Source organism: Saimiri boliviensis, chromosome X, assembly GCF_048565385.1.
Source record: "Saimiri boliviensis isolate mSaiBol1 chromosome X, mSaiBol1.pri, whole genome shotgun sequence".
In the NCBI taxonomy this organism is placed as follows: Eukaryota; Metazoa; Chordata; class Mammalia; order Primates; family Cebidae; genus Saimiri; species Saimiri boliviensis.
Genome location: NC_133470.1, coordinates 126,186,459 through 126,207,982, shown reverse-complemented (window position 1 = coordinate 126,207,982; position 21,524 = coordinate 126,186,459). Strand labels below are relative to the sequence as shown.

At 36.7% G+C, this 21,524-nt stretch overlaps 2 protein-coding genes across 5 annotated transcripts in view; one reads left to right on the top strand and one right to left on the bottom strand.

Annotated features, from left to right (window-relative positions):
- Positions 1-347: 347 nt before the first annotated feature.
- On the bottom strand, positions 348-7,897 carry PSMD10 (proteasome 26S subunit, non-ATPase 10). 2 transcript variants are annotated; one of them, XM_003935868.4, is made up of 5 exons: positions 7,734-7,897; positions 5,079-5,177; positions 4,274-4,420; positions 4,006-4,172; positions 348-1,266 (listed from the first exon to the last, which is right to left on the bottom strand). In XM_003935868.4, the coding sequence occupies exons 1-5, from the start codon at positions 7,845-7,847 to the stop codon at positions 1,113-1,115; spliced, it is 681 nt and encodes a 226-aa protein (XP_003935917.1). In that variant the 5' UTR covers positions 7,848-7,897; the 3' UTR covers positions 348-1,112. The 2 variants fall into 2 exon arrangements, with proteins under 2 accessions (XP_003935917.1, XP_003935919.1); XM_003935870.4 differs by having other exon boundaries at positions 4,085-4,172; positions 7,734-7,896.
- ATG4A (autophagy related 4A cysteine peptidase) overlaps positions 5,173-21,524 on the top strand; it is a 67,517-nt gene continuing 51,165 nt past the window's right edge. Inside the window, exon 1 of one of the 3 annotated variants that reach the window (XM_074391652.1) lies at positions 5,173-5,312. In XM_074391652.1, the coding sequence (XP_074247753.1) occupies positions 5,291-5,312 (22 nt within the window). In that variant the 5' untranslated portion in view covers positions 5,173-5,290. Of the gene's footprint in view, positions 5,313-8,004; positions 8,200-21,524 lie in introns of those variants that run through there. The other 2 variants (XM_003935866.2, XM_010346368.3) reach the window with 2 other exon arrangements.

Genomic DNA, 21,524 nt, shown 5'->3' with positions numbered 1-21,524 from the left:
CAAAATTAATGCAAATTTGTAGGTTCACTTGGATCACTTATTTTAAGCAGTATTTGCAGCATAAAATTCACATAAAAATAATCTGAAAGTCACTTGGAGTTCATTAGATTTTATGACTAGTATCATTTAAGATGCTTCCCTAAATTGAGCTCAAGTTTATACTTACTAATTTCCTTTTATTCTACATTTAATTAGCAATTCAGAAGATGGCTATTTAAAAAATTTTTAGCTGCAGTCAAGCTTCACTAATTTTATTGACTTAGAGCTACCAAAAACTGAGAAATGTCTTTACTAAGGATTTCAAGGCTTAAGTGAATTCTAACTAATTTGAAAGAAAAATTAGAAGATTGTTTCAACATTTTATTTTTTAGTTTCTGAAATACAAATCAAAATACATTTTTGTTGCATGTCATTTTAACAAGCTTGACATTCTTTTCAATACAGGATGATGCAATATAGGTACTTTAAAACTTCCTTTTAAGAAAACCATACATTTTATTTCAGAGTAAACAGCCCATTAAAAAAAAAAAAAAAAAAGAATACATGGGCTATTGGTTTTCATTATTTTAGAGCACACCCTCCAACTTAAAATTTGGTCCACTAAAATAGGTGACTATCCCTCCTATCACAAAAATAACTTAAACCTCAGGGTTGAAAAAAAACAGAACTGTTTGGCATAGACCTGAGTGAGCTTGACAAAAACAAGTTAGGATGTTTTAACTGTATGGAGGGACATTACAGAATCCACATAGAAACATCTGGCAGAACAAACAGCTTGTTGCTATTGGAGCTGTTCTGTTTCAGAGAGGGATGTAAGGTACATGGGAGGGTGCTGAAGACTCACAACAGCCACAGAATTAGTCACTCGAAATTAACTAGAATTCAATATAGAAGAATATATGACAACAGTAGAACAATCTCAACAGCTATTCAATGCCTGGAAAACAAACTGTAAGCTCTGAACAAGTAACTCAGCAAGAACAACAATCAATATGGTTGTAAGACTTTGAAGGTGAGAAAACTTCATCATTCATAGATAATGTCTTGTGCACAAGTACATTAGTTTCCAGGACAACAACACAACATACAAAGTAAGAATAAATCCAAGCTGTTTAACCTTCTACCAGTCTCTTGAGTATTAAACCCAGGCCACCTTTGGCCACTTGCAGGGGTGTCTTTTCTTCTTTATTCTCAATGTAAATACTTGCTCCTTGGGACACCAGCAGTTTCGCTTCTTCCACTCTCTCCTCATCACAGGCTAAGTGTCTGAAATGAGGAACCACCACAGACCAATTAATCAGTACCAACTCTATGTAATGGTTAGGATTTCCTGCTAGGTAGTCTAAAGTGCATGTTATTAGGAAATGATAATACTGGAGTGTTATTTAATCAAAAAAGAAACATCAGTTTTTAATGGTGAGACTGTAAGTTAAAATTTGCAAAAAAGCCTTGTAATACCAGATCGTAAATCATAATTCTGATTCTACTTACAATAGAAGAAGGGATCTAAATGCCAGCCTAAGGAACAACTTTCTCATTTTACAGAGATTAGTCGTAGTTTACCTCAAATACTACATGTAATAATTCAGGGTTAGAATTTAGAAAAGCCCCAGTTCATCATCTATTAATAGCAGTTTGTGCAGCTTAAAGTTTGAAAAAGCAGTTTAAAATATTTTATCTCATTTAATCCATATATTTATAAGTTAGCAAAGTATTATTATCACAATTTTACAGTTGAAATGGAGACAGAGGTTAAAGTCCCTGCCTATGCTGACATCTGGCAGTAAACTGAGTGGAAGAGGATAACAACTTTTGCTACACACTTCAGAGTTTGCCAGGAGGGTATTAGGAGGCACTTTCCATGTTGTTTTACTTAAACTTCACAATAATCTAGTGAGGAAGGAATTATTATCCTTATATTACAGATGAGGAAATTAAGATTCAAGGAAGATTAAGTAACTTTTATAAGTTGTGTAGTATTAAGTATTTAATATTGTTAGTAAGTGGTAGAGTGTGAAATGAGTGAACATCATCTAGCTGTTCATAAATCCTATGTTCTTCCCAGGACTCTATCTTGTCTGACTCCTAGATTTCTTCTAGGCCAGGCGTCCCCAAACTATGGCCCGCGGGCCGCATGCAGCCCCCTGAGGCCATTTATCTGGCCCCCCGCCGCACTTCAGGAAGGGGTACCTCTTTCACTGGTGGTCAGTGAGAGAAGCACAGTATGTGGCGGCCCTCCAACGGTCTGAAGGACAGTGAACTGGCCCCCTGTGTAAAAAGTTTGGGGACGCCTGTTCTAGGCCATCCTGCCTTTGTATTTATAGAGAAAAGAGGTAGGACACACAGGTCTTTCTAAACAAGATCTCTTAGAATGCAGGAAAGGTTTTAAAACCTAAGAGTTAAGAAAGTATTTACAAAGTATTATTACTTTGTAAAAGTTTGTTTCAAGTCAAACTGGAAAAGGGTGAACCTCACTCTGGACTAAAAAGAAGACTCACAGAACTGGTTCAAAAAATGTCACCATTCAACAAAGAAGAAAAGTGGCCAAGTACTGTGGAAAAATATCAATTCCAGATGGATTTTAAGAGTTAAATGCAAAACAATAAAACTAACCCCCAATCAAAACCAATGAAATGTTAAAATAACCTATAATAAAAGGTGAATATTTAACTAATTTCAGGGTAAGGAAGAGCTTTCATGAGGAAAGATGAATAGGCTTGACTATGTAAAAATTTTAAAACTTCTCTTATTTAAAAGAAATTATGAACAAAATGAAAAGATAAACTAGGAAAAATATTTTCAACTAACATTGCAAAAAGGTAATATTTTACCATGTCAAATTAAGAGCACTTAAAACCCAGTGAAAATAAACTAATTCCCTGAGAGGAAACAGAGAAAGGGACACAAAATTTACAATTAGATAAGAAATATAATTAGCCATGGACATTTAAAAAAATATTCAAATTCACTGATCATAAAAATGTAAATTATATCTATGAAATATCATTTTCATATGACAAAAGGACAATTTAGTGTTGGTGAGGGGTAACAGGCACTCTTAAACTGCTGTTGGGAGTAAAATGATACAACTCCTGTGGAAGCAATTTGGCAACATACAGCAAGTCTTAAAATATGGGTATTTGTTGACCCAGCAATTCAACTTCTAGGAGTCTATATGAATGTAATAATCAGAAATATGGCCGAAAGTTTTTTTTATACAAAGTTGGTCAGTGAAGCATTATTATTATTTTAGAGACAAGGTCTTCCTCTGTTCCCCAGGCTGGAGTGTAGTGGTGTGATCACAGCTCACTGTTACCTGGAGCTCCTGGGCTCAAGCAATCCTCCACCTCAACTTCCTACTTGAGTAGTTAGTACTACAAGTGCATGCCACCATGCCTGGCTAATTTTTAAATTTTTTCTAGAGATGGGGGTGGGGTTTTGCTGTGTTGCCCAGGCTGGTCTTGAACTCCTGGCCTCAAGTGATCCTTCTGCCTTGGCTTCCTAAAGTGTTGGGAGTACAGACATGAGCCATCCATGCCCAGCTCAATGTACGATTATTTATAATAGTGAAAAACTCAAAAAAAGTTTAAATATACAATAATAGAGAAATTATTGAATTATGGCACATCTATACAGAATTTTATATAATCATTAAAAAGGTTTTAAACATATTTAATGACATTAGAAAATACTTATAATATACTATGAGGTGAAAAGAACAAGATCTGAAACTACACATACAGTATGATCTCAACTTTGCTAAAAAAAAAAGGTGTAAAATATATACATTTGCATATGAAAGACCAAGAGGAAATATACAAGAATGTGATTAGTGGTTATTTCTGAGTGGCAAGAAAATAGGCAATTTTTATCTTTATATTTTGTGCACTTTAACATTTCTGCCATTAACACGTATTGCATTTATAAGCAGAATAAAAAAAGAAATGCTGTGTAAAAATTATTGCAAGAGGGCTAGAATACAAATGACTGCTACTTGTCACTTACAGAGGAGTGTTACCCTCAGTGTCTTGGATATTTGTGGATGCTTTGTAGTACAGAAGGATATGAATCATCTTCAAGTTACCCTTGGCTGCTGCCCGGTGCATTGCTGTAGCCTCATAATGGTCCTTAGCATCTGGATTAGCCCCACCTTCCAGTAACATGACAGCAATCTGGAAAGTTGGAGAAGAAAGGAGAAAACAATGAAGAGATCTATCTGTGTTTGTATACACTTTTAGAATTTAACAGAAGTAGCCTAGGGATGGAACCATACCTCATGCCTGTTTTTGGAAGCTGCATAATGTAGGGGAGTACAGCCATTTTGATTGACAGCATTCACTTGAGCACCTTTTCCCAGAAGGGCTTTTACAATCTCATCCCGGCCAGCAGAAGCCGCAATATGAAGAGGAGACCAGCCTGCCTATAAAATAAGTAGGTAGTAGAAACACCAGGGGAAAAAGGTACAAGGATTAGTGCTAACACTTAGGCAGGGTTTACAAGGAGCTTTATAAAGGCAAAAAAAAAAAAAAAAAAAAAAAAAAACCTACAAAAAAGGTTCCATTCTTATTCTTAAAAAATTTAATCCTACTATAATCAATACCATTACAATAAGTCTCTTTATACAACAGAAAGTTACCTAGGTCCTCATTATTCAGGCCATGTTCACACACAAAAAATTCCAACATAATAGAGTTTATGGCCTTTTAGGGTTCACCATAACAAGCCCTGATCTGTATGATTACTTTTTTTTTATTTTTACAGACAAGGTCTCAGTCCTCAGTCAGTCACCCAGGATAGAGCACAATAGCTCACTACAGCCTCAAACTATTGGGATTGAGCAATCCTCTCACCTCAGCCTCTCCTGTGTGTTTACATCACAGAGGATGAGTGGCAAACATATCTTTGTAAAAGAATGCAACCATGGGTCTCATGCTTGATCACATGGGCCATACTGTAACTTTCCAGTCATAAAGGTTACAATTTTGTTTATGAGCTTAATGCACAGGCTTCAGTTAACACCAGTCTGGAGTACAAAGATAACTGGGAATTTATCGACTCAACTTTGTCAAAGTACTCACATCATCTTTATCATTCACTGGCACTCCAAGCTGCAACAAAAATTCAACAATTTCTGTATGTCCAGCTGAGCAAGCCCAGTGCAATGCAGTTCTGCTGTCCTACATGGGAAACAGAGAAGCAATAATATAAACATTCTTGAAGAGAAATAGAAGGCAAAAAAGCAAGAAAAAATAATACTGGTGCTGGCAAATCTGTAGTCTGAAAATACGAAATGCAGAGCACTGGATCCTCAGGTGGGTAACCTTAAACCATATTACTTACTAGTATAAGACAGACGAAGGTTTAAGTACCATGAGAAGAATGACGGTGAGAAATGTACATTATTCTGGCCAGAATACGACAAGGAAAGCAGTAGAGCAAGAAACTGATTTCAATGCTTTGACAGAAATACATCTTTGGTTGTTTTACTATTACAGTATTTATATACTTTTATGTCAGGCACTGGGCTGGGAGTTTTACATGTATCATATCATTTAATTCCAACCATTCTATACAGTGCTTATTATCTCCAGTTTTCAGATGAGGAAACTAAAACTCCTCAGGTAAGCAACTTGCAGACGGTCATATGGACTAAATAGTGAAGTTGGGACACAACTGTCAGTGAATTTCTGACTCTGAAATCTCTACTACCACACTGACCTCAAGTTAGATGCTGTAGAAATACATGAATCTAATGAGGGAAGAAATGTTCATTAAACTAGTTGAAATTATCTATAATTTAAAATTATAAACAAATTAGAAATATAATTTAGAAAACAACAGAGAGCAAGAAAATTACTTTTTATAAAAATAATAAGCTATGGCCGGGTGCGGTGGTTCACACCTGCAATCCCAGCACTTTGGGAGGCCAAGGTGGGCAGATCACCTGAGGTCAGGAGTTCGAGACCAGCCTGGCCAACATGGTGAAACCCTGTCTCTATTAAAAATACAAAAATTAGCCAGGTGTGGCGGGCACCTGTAATCCCAGCTACTTGGGAGGTCGAGGCAGAAGAATCACTTGAACCCAGGAGGCAGAGGTTGCAGTGAGCTGAGACTTTGCCATTGCACTCCAGCCTGGGGAACAAGAGCAAAACTCTGTCTCAAAAAAAAAAAAAAAAAAAAAAAAAGCTAGTAGCCATATTTGTCAAACGGAATCACTATTTGCAGTGACTGCTATACTTCTTAGCCCCATAGAATAGAAAATGGTATTTTAAATTCTATTACAAAAAATTTCAAACGCATAAAAATTGAGGTAATGCAATAGAGACCCACATGCCTACCACTTTGATTTAACAAACATCTTGCCCTATTTGCTTTATCTAGTTTTTTCCTTGCTGAGTTTTCTAGAAACAAATCCTAAATATCATAAGTTTTCACCCTTTTCAATATGTAAAAAATAAAAGTATTTCTTACATAACTATGAGATCATTATTAGACTTATTAAAATTAACACTAACTCCTTTAGAATGCCTAATATCCGATCTGTATTCAGATTTCCCCAACTGCCTCCCAAATGTCTTTTTGCAGTTGGTTTGTTTAAATCAGGAAGCAAACAAGATCCATAAATTGCATTTGTTCATGTTTTTGACGTCTTTTGATCCTGAATAGCTCCTTTCTCTTTTTAGGCCACTGACTTGACTGAAGAATGGTTAAATTTCCAATGGAGTATTATTAAATCCTAAAAATATAAATTATTACATTTAAATTTAAATCCTTAAATATCTAGTGATTTAAATTTAAAAAGAGGTAAACTAGGTAAAGGTAAGGCCATTTTCAGGTTGAGTAATAAAGTTCCAGAAAAAAAGTCTCTTGATTTCTAATTCGCCCCCAAAAGACACAAAATGGAGATTTGTAAGTATGAGACACTGTCTCACTAGGGCCTAGCACACTGCCTGCGAAACACAAGGCCATCTATAAATATTTGTGGGCTTACTGAGGGCACTGTGAATCCCATAAACTCAGGATGAAAACACAGGACGGTCCTGTGAGCAGAAGGGCAGAACCACTTCTCAACATCCATTCACTTTTGTCAGCCTCTGTTTAAAATGTCCACTCCTTCCCCCATGGAAATCCCACTCATGCTTCAAAGTCTAACTATCCCTTCCTTGCAAAGTTTTTTCCAATTAATGACAGTCATATCAGATCCTCCTATTCGGCATCAGATCCACTATTACATGGTGCCTCCTACAGCACCATGTAAACTTTTCTGTCGAGTATTTACCACAATTTGTAATCGGATATGTTTTTGTGCTTATTTTATTATCTGCTTCTTCCACTCCACCGTATCTCCAGCTCCTAGAAAACTGCCTGACACAGAAGGGGCGTTCAATTACGCGTTTTACAGAATACAGTTACTAATAAAGGTAAAGAAATCTATATAAAAAGCTTTCCTTTTCACGGATTGGGAGTTTCTGAGAAATGCGGTAGACGGTCTAAAACTATCCAAAAATTAAGGAGCGGCGCTCCAGGCCAAAAAGAAAAATATCTGAGGTCTGAGGGGCTAGCTCCCGCAGGCCAATCGCGAGTCCTGAGGTGACCCCGGGGGACTCCTCGGGGCGCTGGGGGCGGGGTTCTGCTCCTCGCAGAAACAGGGCCTCCGCTAGGGCAGGGCCCCGACAGCCACGTAGGGCTTCCCCGACGCCGCCGGCTGCGGAGAGACCCTAGCGTTGCTTTACCTGGTCAGTTCTAGTAGCCAGGGATTTATCGGCCTGAATACTCTCCTTCAACTCTTCCAGCTTCCCGCTGTAGGCCAGGTTGCAGACCATTAGGTTAGACACACACCCCTCCATTTCGCTTTCCCAGTAACTCCTTGAAGCGCGACCAACGCCCGCCTTACGTTGCCTGCTCCAACTGCCAGTCAAAACAGCCGTTAGAGCTCCACCAATCACTGGCCTCTCTCGCTCCCTTTTCCTTTCCCATCGCGCGGCCCTCTGGGAGTTGCAGTTTGAGGGCAGTTCCGGTCGGGGAGACCACTTTGCGGCCCTCACAGACTTGGCCCCTAGCAGTGCGGAACTACATGTCCCAGGGTTCCTTGCGAGCGTCCGTAGTCAAGTTGCCGGTGGAATTGGCCCAGGATGACAGCTGGAGAATGGAGTCAGGTACGGGGAGCGGCTTTGAGTGGAACCGTGTGAAAGAGCCGGGGTGGGTAGTCGCTGTTGGGTCGTTGAGTCGGCCACACGAAACGGGTGCGGGGGCAGGGCAAGAGAGTTATGGAAGCCTAAAGGTCCTGTCCCCCAGGGTCCCTGACTTGCAGTGGTAGGCGGAAGGGACAAGGATTGGAGCTGAGTACTACCTTCTGAGCTCGAACCGGTGACTTTGGCTACCCTTCCCCTCTCTGCCACCGCCCAGGGAGTGGAAAGAAGTGGGGGTTAATTACTCTGACATCTCGACGGAGTGGCGTCAGGACAGGGTTCTACCACAGCAGTGATAGCATATGGCACCGTACTGAGGTGATGTGCCAGGGTGATGGCAAAGGCAGGGTCTGATGCCGTGGGAGCCACTTGATATCTAAGAGACCTCGATGAGTCCATAGCCTGGTGACATCACAACTTGATGAGGGTCATCTTAAGGATACTGGGCTGTGGTGTTGGCACTTTAATATTACGATATTAACTATGTTATCAAGGCTTTGCTACAACTGTTAAGCTAATAGTGTTTCTTTTAATAGAAATCCCAAATAGTGCCATAGCAGAAACAATGCAAGACTTATCCTTTATAGGGCATATCCAGAGGACATTATACCACAACTAGGTAATGATAAGAATACTTTCAAGAAAGAGACTGATTATGTTAATGTTTTTCCTGTTATAGTGTAGAACAGGAGTTGGGAAACTTTCTATAAACAACCAGATAGTAAATATTTTAGGCTTTGTAGGCCAAAAGGCAAAATCAAGAATATTTTGTTGGTACTTTTATGACAAGAGAGAAAACAAATTTCAACACATGTTTATTGATGAAATTCGAAATATGATAATAGTAATTGAGTACTTTTTTTTGTAATACAGGACTACCAATAAGAAGAAAGGAATTATTTTTAGGGGATAGTATTTTGCTTAATTGGGGATCAGAGTTAGTGTTCCCTATTGTCAAAATAGATTTTGAATGTTCATCTGTTAATGCTGATCTGTTATGAGATTTTTACCTATTTAATCTTTGAAAATGTCATTTTACACAGATGGGTACTGCCAAATACTGATATCAGTTCATAAACATATATTTTTTTCTTTTAAATGAATTTTTCAAAAATTTTAGAATAGTTTTAGATTTATAGAAAAATTGCAAGGTTAGTAGAGTTCCCTCACTCAGGATAAGGTACATTTTATATATCATAAAATTCACTCATTTCAAGTGCATAATTAAATGATTTTCGGTAACATTACTGAATTGGGGCAACCATCACCATAAATCAGTTTTAGAACTTTTTTATCCCCCCAGTAAGATCTCTCATGCCCATTTATAGTTAATCAATTCTCTGTTCCACTCCCGGCCCCAGACAACCACTAATCTACTTTTTTGTCTATAAATTTGCCTGTTCTCTACATTTTATGTAAATGAAATCATATAATGTATGGTATTTTGCATCTGATTTCTTTCACTTAGCATAACATTTTTGAGGTTCATCCATATTGTAGCATGTATCAGTACTTCCTTACTTTTTTATTGCTGAATAGTATTCCATTTTATGGATATAATGTATTTTTGCCTATCTACTCACCATTTGATAGGCACACAACTTTCCAGTCTTTCTTTGGCTACTATGACTAGTGCTGCTAAGAAGATTAGTATGTAAGTCTTTGTATGGATATATTTTTTCATTTCTCTTTGATAGATGCTTAAGGATGGAGTTACTGGATCACAGGGAAAATTTATGTTGAACTTCTTAAGAAACTGTAAAACTGTTTTCCAAAATGGCAGCAACATTTTGCACTTCCACTAGCAATGTATGAGAGTTCCTGTTTCTCCACATCCTTGCCAACATTTGTTATTTACTATGTTTTTTATTATAGCCATCCTAAGTGGGTGTAAAATGATGTCTCATTGTGGTTATAATTTATAATATGGTGAGCATATTTTCATATGCTTATTAGCCATTCATATATCTTCTTCAGTGAAGTATCTGTTATATCTTTTTACCATTTTTAAATTGGGTTGTCTTTTTATTGTTGAGTTATAAGGATTGTTTATGTATTCTAGATCAAGTCCCTGACAGATATATGCACATATGTTCTCTCAGTTTGCTGCTTGCCTTTTTCTTTTCTTGATGTGTCTTTTGAAGTGAAAACGTTTTGAATTTTGGTGAGGTCCAACTTATCATTTTTCTTTCTTTCATGGACCATTCTTTTGGTGTTGTACTTGAGAAGTCTTTGCCTAATTGCAAGGTCTCAGCGATTTTCTCCAATGTTTTCTTCTAAAAGCTTTATCACTTCATCTCTTAAATTTATATATATATATATTTATTTATTTTATTTTATTTTATTTTTGAGACGGAGTCTTGCTCTTTCACCCACACTGGAGTGCAGTGGCATGATCTCGGCTCACTGCAACCTCTGCCTCCCTGATTCAAGTGATTCTCCTGCTGCAGCCTCCTGAGTAGCTGGGATTACAGGCACCAGCCACCAATCCCAGCTAATCTTTGTATTTTCAATAGAGATGGGGTTTCGCCATGTTGGCCAGGCTGGTCTTTAACTCCTGACCTCAGGTCATCCACCAGCATCGGCCTCTCAAAGTGCTGGGATTATAGACGTGAGCCACATTTCTTACATTTAAGTATATGATTCATTTTGAGTTCATTTTTCTCTATAATGTGAGGTGAGAATCTAAATTCATCTTTTCGCATGGGGATATAGAAATTGTCCTTGCACTATTTGCTGAATCTCTCATCATTAACATCTTATATTGCTATGCTATCTTTGTCACAACTAATAAACCCATATTGGTATATTGCTATTAACTATATACCCCATGCTTCCCCCCCACCCCGCCCCGAGTTACACTAGTTTATCTCTAGAGATGCTATCCCATCCAGGATATCATATTACATTTAGTCCTTGTATCTCCTTTGCCTCTTCTGGTTTGTGACACGTTCTCAGACTTTTCTTGTTTTGGTGACCTTGACAGTTTTAAGGAGTACTGGTCAGGTACTTTGTAGAAAATTCCTCAATTTGGGTTTGTCTGATGTATTTTTTGTTACATCAAAAAATACATCAGACTTAGACTGATATTATATGTTTGGAAGAAAGTCTGCAGAAGTCAAGTACCACATTCTCATCATATACTATCAAGGTTACACAAACATGATTTTAATTGAGCATATTCATTGCTTGGAATAGAATTCTATTCTTCTCTTAATAGTACCTTTTAGCATTATATGGCAGATTAACCACATCCAATTGAAAGTTTGATGAAAGCTGCTCAATTGCACAGTTAAATGGATTTTGGAATATGGAAATAACCTTTGCACTTGCTTCAAGGTCCAAAAACTGCTGCTGGAACTGTAGTCTGAACTCAGAAAATATATATCCTGCAAATTTGTATGAAAATAGAGATCTTGCTTCTTGTTTTGACTTTTATTTCATTTTATTTTATTTAAGACGGGTCTCACTCTGTCACCCAGGCTGGAGTGCAGTGGCACAGTCTTGGCACACTGCAACCTCTGCCTCCCTGGCTCAAGTGATTCTCCTGCCTCAGCCTTCGGAGGTGCATGCCACCACACCCAGCTAATTTTTGTATTTTTAGTAGAAACAGGGTTTCATCATATTGACCAGGTTGGTCTCCCAACTCCTGACCTCAGGTGATTCTCTCAAAGTGCTAGGATTACAAGCATGAGCCACTGCACCCGGCCTATTTTTATTTTTTATTTTTTGAGATGGAGTCTTGCTCTGTTGCCCAGGCTGAGATGCAGTGGCATGATCTCAGCTCACTGCAGCCTCCACCTCCCAGGTTCCAGTGATTCTCCTGCCTCAGCCTCCCGAGTAGCTGGGATTACAGGCGCATGCCACCATACCAGGCTAATTTTTGTATTTTCAGTAGACACAGCGTTTCACCATTTTGGCCAGGCTGGTCTTGATCTCCTGACCTCAGGTGATCCGCCCACTTTGGCCTCCCAAAGTGCTGGGATTATAGGCATGAGCCACCAAGCCTGGCCTATTTATTTTTTATTGAAACAGGGTCTTCCTCTGTTGCCCAGATTGGAGTGCAGTGGCATGACCACCTCCACAACTCAAATGATCTTCTCACCTCAGCCTCTAGAGTAACTGAGACTACAGGCATGCACCAATATACCTAGCTAATTTATGATTTTTTGTAGATACAGGGTCTCACTATGTTGCCCAGGCTGGTCTTGAATTCCTGGATTCAAGTGATCCTTCCACCTAGGCCTCCCAAAGTGCTGGGATTACAGGTGTGAGCTACCATGTGCAGCTGAGATTTCATTTATTTATTCTGGTTACTTATCTAGGAGTAGAATTGCTGGGTCATATCAGGACTCTGTTTAACTTTTTGAGAAACTTTCAGACTCTTTACAAAAGTGGCTGTACCATTTTACCTTCCCATCAGCTATGTCTGAGGGTACAGAATGGATAATTTTTTTTTTTTTTGACAGAGTCTCACTCAGTAGCCCAGGCTGGAGTGCAGTGGCATGATCTCGGCCCACTGCAACCTACACCTCTCAGATTCTAGCAATTCTTGTGCCTCAGCATCCTGAGTAGCTGAGATTATAGTCATGTACCACCACGCTGGCTAATTTTTGTATTTTCAGTAGAGATGGGTTTTTGTCATGTTGGACAGGCTGGTCTGGAACTCCTGTCATCAAGTGATCTGCCCACTGTGGCCTCACAAAATTCCGGGATTACAGGTGTGAGCCAATGCACCCGGCCATATTTCTCCATATCTTACCAATACTTATTAATATCTATCTTTTTATTATAGGAATTCTAGTGAGTGTAAAGTGGTATTTCATTGTGGTTTTATTCTTTTGACTTGTGACAGCACAGGAAGTGGATAAAGCATCTTGACATTACTTGTGATTTAAACAATATTAATTGTCAAAATGACTTCACTACAGTTTAAGTTTCACATATAAGCATTGTTTTGCCTTGTAATTTTAGGTTGAATTCATTAAGAAACATTATCAAGCTTGCATCAAAAGTTAATTTCCAAAGCCATTAAGTGTTCCCTAACAGTGTTTGAAGGTGGTTCTTCCAACCATTTAAAAATGTGAGAATCATTCATACCTTGCTTGCCACACAAAAACATGAGATGGGCTGAATTTAGCCTGCCAGTCATAGTTGGTGTAGAGCAGAAGTGCTGTGTATATAGTAGATATTCAATCAATACTTATCTAGCTCATTATGGAGGTACAGTAGTCCTGTGTTGTGGTATTCACAAAGTATTGGGTATAGTGACGTTTCACCATAATAATGCATCAAGTACTTGGATCTGATTGCTACAAACAGCTGGAAAAACAATTCCAAGTGCCTTTCCTACTGAGTGACTTGTTTGGGTTATCTTCTTTTATAAACAGTATATTTTGCTTTTATTTTATTTGATGTGACATGGTAGTTAACTTTCAATTCCAAGTCCTTTAAGGCCAAGGGTAAGTTATCTTTGACTTTTTGAAAGCTGCAAGAACAATAGGTTTTAGAGGAGAAGATCTCTTCTCTTTTGTGGCTGGCCCCAAGTTATGGAGGAATGATGTGGTTTCTGTTTATGTCCATTAAGAGACAAAGGGGGCCCTGTTAGGGTCTGACTCCCTTGCTGCTCTTACGATTGAATGTTCCCTGTTGCCTTTTCCACTGAAATCCTGGATTCTATTCTAGATGCTAGAACAAGCTAAGTTCATCTTCCAGACTTGAAGAATAATGCCAATAATAACTAGCATTTATAGATCACATTGTCAGATACTGAACTTATCTTATGTAATCTTCACATCAGCTCTATGAGGTCGGTACTATGATCCTGCAGCCCCTATCTTTTTTTAAAATGAGAAAACAGGCACAGAGGAGTGAAGTTACATGCCCAAGGCCACACAGTTTAGTTGGAGCTATAGTAGAAAGCCAGGCGATTCTGCCCCCGAGTCCTACTAGTTAACCACTGCAACATGCTGCAGAATATTGCTGAAAATGGAATTATGTGTAAATGAAATCCCAAATAATGCAATACAAAATGCTGTCAGAGTTCTTTGGGCTGTAACTTTACCTGTGATTTGGGGGAAATGACAAGATTTTCCTGCTCTAGAGCAGCACTGTCCAATACACCTTTCTGTGGTGATGGTAAACTTCTATATCTATGATGTTCTGGTATGGTAACCATAACCACATGTTGCTCTTAAAGACTTGCAGCATGTCTGGGAGCTGAATTTTTAACGTCATTTAATTTTAATTGTTTTACATGTAGTTTTGTGTTGTTCATTATTAATCATTTTGGACAGTGCAGAGAGAGATCATTTCCTCCCATTTGTTCCTTTCTAATTAACACTAAATATTTTATCCAATGCAAATATTCTTTCTATAGCACAACAGGAAATAAATATATTCTATACTGAAAACAACTTGAGGGTATATGCAAATCAATTAACTGCATGACAGTTGCAGGAACAGGTTCTGGGTTATCCATCATGAAACTTATCCATTCCCAGCACTTACTAGTTAAGGTTCCATAACTGGCTCAGAAACCCTTTGCAATTGGTTTTTCACTGCTTACAAATGTAATTTATGTGGTTTATTACACTTTACAATTGTCAATTGCTTGGTTTAAGATAAGACATTTTAATCTGTGGCTCTAATTTTTTTAATCCCGTGTTTTGATCCTGCATGTTAAATGTCCTTGGTATTATATGTCACTGGCCTATACAAACCTTCCCCATTTAAAAGCAGTCTCTTCACAAAACTGGCAAACTGTTATAGGCTATTATAATAAAGCAATTTATGTTTACTCTCTGAGTTTTAGCTTCCACACACTTGTTTTAACTTATTTGCTTATAAAGTGGTTTCTTTTTTAAAATACGTTTTATTATGAGTAATAAAAGACTCACAAGAATTTGCAAAGGTAGTACAGAAAGACCCTATATAATCTTCATCTAGGTTACTTCAATCATTACATTTCACATAATTACAATACAATATCAAAACCAGGAAATCGATATTGGAATGATCTATGTGTATAATTCTCTGTTCTTTTATGATGTGTAGATTTGTTTAACTATCATCACAATCAAGAAATATTCCATCCTTCCTGTGCTACCTCTTTATAGTCACACCCACCGCCTACCCCCACCATTGATAACCCCCGACAAATGCTAATTTGTTCTCCTTTTCTATAATTGTCCTTTTAAGAATTTTATATATAATTAAAATGATTTAATTTTTAGAATCATAAAGTATATGATCTTTTCCATTATTTTTCATTCAGCATAATACATTTCAGACTCATTCATATTGATATCAGTAGTTCATTCCCTCTTATTGCTAAGAAATATTCCATGATATGGAGGTACCAAAGTTTGTTTAACCATACTTATATTGAGGGACAATATAAAATTTCCAGTTTTTGGCTATTACAAAGAAAACTCATATTAACATTGAGTACAGAGTTTTGTGTAGATAGAAATTTTCATCTCTCTGAGATAAATGCCCAGGAGGGCAATTACAAGATGTGATGGTAAATACATGTTTAATTTTAAAAGAAACTGGCAAACTATTTTTCCAAAGTGGCTGTTACCATTTTGTATTCTCATCAGCAATGGTATGAGAGATCTAGTATCTCCACATCCTTTCCAGCATTTGGTATTGTCACTATTTTTTTTTTAAGTTTTAGCCATTGTGTTAGGTGTGTAGTGCTACATTACTGATTTTATTTGCATTTATCTAATGGCTAATAACGTTAAACAGCCTTTCATGTGTTTATTTATCATCTCCATATCTTCTTCAATTAAATATCTCTTTATATCTTTGGCCCATTTTCTAATTGTATTGCATTGTTTGTTTTACTGTTGAGTTTTAAGAGCACTTTATGTGTTCTAGATACCAGTTCTTTGTCAGATATGTAGCTTATAAATGTTCTCTTCCAGTCTCTGGCTTGTCTTTTCATCTTAATATGATTTTCCACAGAGAAAGAGCTTTTAATTTTTATGACATTCAACTTATTGATTTTTTCTCTATTATTGATTTTGTTTTTGTTGTTAAATCTAAGAACTCTTCACAAGTCCTAGGTCTCAAATATTTTTCTCCTAGATTTTCTTCTGAAAATATTATAGTTTTACATTTTACATTCAAGTCCATGACTCATTTTAAGTCAATATTTGGCATAAAATACGAAGTTTAGGTCAAGGTTAATTTTTTTGGATTATTGATATCCAGTTGCTTCAGCTCCATTAAATTGCTTTTTACTGTAGTAAAATATAAGTATGCCAGACTTGTGTATATCTGTTTCTGAGTTTTCAAATCTGATTAATTGATCTACATGTGTGTCCCTCTGCCATACCACAGTGTTGAATACTATAGCTCTATAATAAATCTTAAAATTGGATAGAGTGATTCCTCTTAGTTTGTTGTTTTCAATATTGCCTGCTCCTTTAACTTTCCCTGTAAATTTTAGAATAAGCTTTCCTATATCTGAAAAAAGTTTGCTGAGATATTGATAAGAGTGGTGTTAGACCTGTATACCAGTTTGGGGAAAACTGACATCTTTATTATGCTGAATCTTTCGATCCATGAGCACTATATGTCTCTCCCTTAATTTAGATTTCTTTTATTTATTTTATCAGCACTGTTCAGTTTCATCATGCAAATCTGGTATGTTTTGTTAGAATTATACATAGCATTTCATTTTTACAGTGACTATTAATGTTACTATATTTTGAATTTTGGTTTCCATGTATTAATTGCTAGTACATAGAAATATAAATTATTTTTGTATGATAGTCTTGCATACTGAAACCTTGCTGAATTCACTGATTAGTTCTAGGGAGTTAAAAGGTATTTTTCTAACTTTGTGGGCTTTTTTCTTTTGTTTTGGTTGATTTTTTAGGACTTTCTATGTAGACCATCTTGTCATCTGCAGAGAGGGCAGTGATATTTCTTCCTTTCCACTCTGTGTCTTATATTGTGAGAGTGTTATGTCAGTGGTGAGAGCTGAATTCTTGCCTTGTTCCAGTGTTAGGGAAGAAGAAGTCAGTCTTTCAGCATCAACTATAATGTTATCTGTAGCTTTTTTTTTTTTTTTTTGGTAGATATCCTGTTTCAAGTTTAGATAGTTCCCCCTTGGTTTCTAGTTTTTTGAGAGTGTTTCTCATGAATAACTATTGAATTTTGCCAAATAGCTTTTGCATCAATTTATCAATTGATGATCTTGTGATTTTTCTTCTTCAGTTGCTTACTGAAGTGGATTACACTAATTTATTTTCAAATGTTGAACTAGCCTTGCATCCTTGGATAAAACATATTTGGATGTGATGTATAATTTTTTAATATGTTGCTGAATTATATTTGCTAGTATTTGCTGGGGATTTTTGCCTCTATCCATGAATGATATTGGTTTGCAATTTTGGTACTGTCTTTGTCTGATTTAGGTATCAGTGCAATATTGGCCTTATAATAAGAGTTGGGACGTAGTCATTCCTCTTCTGTTTTCTAGAAGACATTGTATAATATAAGTGTTAATTCTTCTTTAAGTATTTGGTAGAAGGCTGCAGTGAAATCATTCAGGCCCAGATGATTTCAATGAATAATTATTTTTTTGGAGTTTTAAAATTATATATTCAATTTTCTTAATACTTACCAAGCTATTCAAATAACCTAATTTCTATTGAGGGAATTGTGGTGGTTTGTGCTTTTCAAGGAATTTATCCAGCTTATCTAAATTATCTACTTTATACATGCATATTTGTTGTAGTAATCCTTTTTGGTGTTTGCAAGGTCTATAATTATCTCTCTTGTTTCATTCCTGATTTGATGATTTGTGTCCTTTCTTTATTTGTCAGATTTGCTAGAGGTTTGTGAATTTTATGAGGCTTTTCAGAGAACTATATCTTTGTTTCATTGATGTTCTCCATTGATTTTCAGTTTTCAATTTCATTAACTTCTGCTCTTTTTTCCTTGCTTCCGCTTGCTTTCAGTTTAATTTGCTCTTTTCTAGTTCCTTAGAGTGGGAAATTAGATGATTAATTTCAGCATTTCCTCTTCTCTAAGTTAAGCATTTAGTGCTATGAATTTCCAACTCAGCACTGCTTTAGCTGCATGTCATGTGTTTTTTAATCACAATAAAAAAGCATAGCATGAGATCTAGTTCTTAAACTTTTAAGTGTACAGTGCAATATTGTTAACAATAAACACAATGTTGTATAGCAGTACTCTAGAAATTTTTTATTTTGAATGACTGAAACTCTATGCTTATTGAACAGCAACTCCCCATTTCCCACCCCTCACCAGCCACCTGGCAAATACCATTTTACTTTCTGTTTCTATGAGCATAACTAGTTTAGATAACGTATATTAAGTGGAATCATGAGGTATTTGCCCTTCTGTGTCTGGCTTATTTCATTTAACATAATGTCTTCAAAGTTCATCCATGTTGTAGCATATGACAAGCTTGATTCCTTTTTATGGCTGAATAACATTCTGTTACAGTTATATGTATATACCACATTTGCTTCATACATTTATCTGTGGACTGACATTAGGTTGTTTCCACCTCTTGGATATTGTGAATAATACTGCAGTGAACACAGGAGTGCAAATACCTCTTCAAGATGCTGATTTAAATTCTTCTGGATATATCCCTAGAAGTGGGATTGTTGGATCATATGGGAAATTTTAGTTTTTGAAGGAAACTCCATATTCTTTTCCATACCAACTGCACCACTCTACACCCACACCAGCAGTGCACAAGGTTCCAATTTCTCCACATTATTGCCAGCACTATTTTTTTTTTTGTTTTTTGGATAATGACCATCCTTACAGTTATGAAGTTATACTTCATTGTTGTTTTGGTTTGCATTTCCCTGACAATTAGTGATGCTGAACATCTTTTCACGTACCTGTTGGTCGTTTGCATATCTTCTTTGGAGAAATGTCTATTCAAGTCCTTTGCTCATTTTTTAATTGGATTATTTGTTGAGGTTTTGTTGTTGTTGTTGTTGTTATTGAGCTAAATAATTTAGATATTGAACCCTATCAGATGGTTTGCAAATATTTTCTCCCATTCTGTAGGTTACCTTTCATTCTGTAGGTTACCTTTCATTCTGTTGTTTCCTTTGCTGTACTGAAGCTTTTTAGTTTGAGGTAGTACCACTTGTCTGTTTTTACTTTTATTGCCTGTACTTTTGGTGTCATATACAAGAAATCATTGCCAAGACCAATGTCATGATGCTTTCCTTCTATGTTTTCTTCTTGGACTTTTGCAGTTGCAGGTCTTAACGTTTAAGTTTTTAATTCATTTGGAGTTGGTTTTATATATAGTGTGAAATAAATATCCACTTTAATTTTTTTGCATGTGGGTATAAAGTTTTACTAGTACTATCTGTTTTTATTGTGGAGGGTGGTGGGCTGGATCTTTGCCCTTTTTTTTTTTCAAAAACTTTTAAGTTCCTGGTTACCAACCTGCAGGATATGCAGGTTTGTTACATAGGTAAACGTGTGTCATGGTGATTTGCTGTACAAATCAACCCATCACCTTGGTATTAAGCCAAACATCCACTAGCTATTCTTCCTGATGCTCTCCTTCCTCCTCCCCCTACCCTCCTGACAGGCCCCAGTGTGTGTTGTTTCCCCCTACATGTGTCCGTGTGTTCTCATCATTCAGCTCTCACTTATAAGTGAGAACATGTGGTGTTGTGTTTTCTGTTCCTTTGTTAGTTTGTTGAGGATAATGGCTTCCAGATCCATCCATGTCCCTGCAAAGGACAGGATCTTATTCTTTTTTATGGCTTCACTGTATTCTGTAGTGTAGATGTACCACTTTTTTTTTTTTTTTTTATCCAGTGTATCATTGGTGGGCATTTGGGTTGATTCTATGTCTTTGCTATTGTGAATAGTACTGAAATGAACATATATGTACTAGCAGCATTTGTCTTTTTGTTTTTTGTTTTTTTTTTCTGAGATGGAGTTTCACTCTTGTTACCCAGGCTGGAGTGCAATGGTGCAATCTCGGCTCACTGAAACCTCTGCCTCCTGGGTTCAGGCAATTCTCCTGCCTCAGCCTCCTGAGTAGCTGGGATTACAGGCACGCACCACCATGCCCGGCTAATTTTTTGTACTTTTAGTAGAGACGGGGTTTCACCATGTTGACCAGGATGATCTCGATCTCTTGACCTCGTGATCCACCCGCCTCGGCCTCCCAAAGTGCTGGGATTACAGGCTTGAGCCACCGCGCCCAGCCTACCACCATTTGTTGAACAGACTACCCTTTTCCCCATTTTGTGTTTTTGGAACCATCACTGGATACTAGATGACTGTATATGTATGGATTTATGATCAAGTTTTCTGTTCTGTTCCATTGGTCTATATGTCTGTCTTTATGACAGTACCATACTATTTTGATTACTGTAGCTTTGTAATATGTTTTGAAATAAAGAAAGAGTGAGGTCTCCAACTTAGTTCCTCTTTCTTATGATTGTTTTGAATTATGTGCAGTCCTTTGTGTTTCCATATATGTTTTAGGATTATTTTTCATTTCTGCAAAAAATGTCATTGTGATTTTGATAGGATTGCATTGAATCCATAGATTACTTTGGGTAGTATGTACATTTTAATAATATCAAACCCTCCAATCCAAGAACATGGGATGTCTTTCTACTTGTTTGTATGTTCTTTAATGTCTTTCAGCAATGTTTTGCAATTTTCAGCATACAAGGCTTTCACTTTCTTGGTTAAGTTTATTAATATTTTTTGATGCTACTCTAAATGAGACTGTTTTCTTAATTTCTTTTTCCAATTGTTGTTAATGTATTGAAATGCAACTGATATTTATATGTTGATTTTGTATCTTGCAACTTTGCTGAATTTATTAGTTCTAATAGTTTTTTTAATGGGGAATCTTTAGGGTATTCTACATATAAGAACATGCCCTCTGCAAAAAGAAATAATTTTACTTTCCTTCCAATTTGGATGTCTTTTATTTATTTTTCTTGCCTAACTGCTCTGTTTTTTGCAAGCAGTTTCAAAACTTGCCTATTCTGTTTTGCTCTGGCCTTTTCTTGCCTAATTGCCATAGTACTTTCAGTACTGTGTTAAATAGAATTGGGTGAGAACCAGCATCCTTGTCTTGATGCTCATCTTAGTGAAAAATTTTCATTTTTTTATAATTGACTATGATGTTTTCTGTGGGCTTTTTATATATGGCCTTTATTATATTGAGGCAATTTTCTTCCATTCGTAGTTTATTGAGTGTTTTTATCCTGAAAGGGTGTAGAATTTTGTCAGATACTTTTATCTATTGAGATGATCATGCAATTTTTAATGTTCATTCTGTTA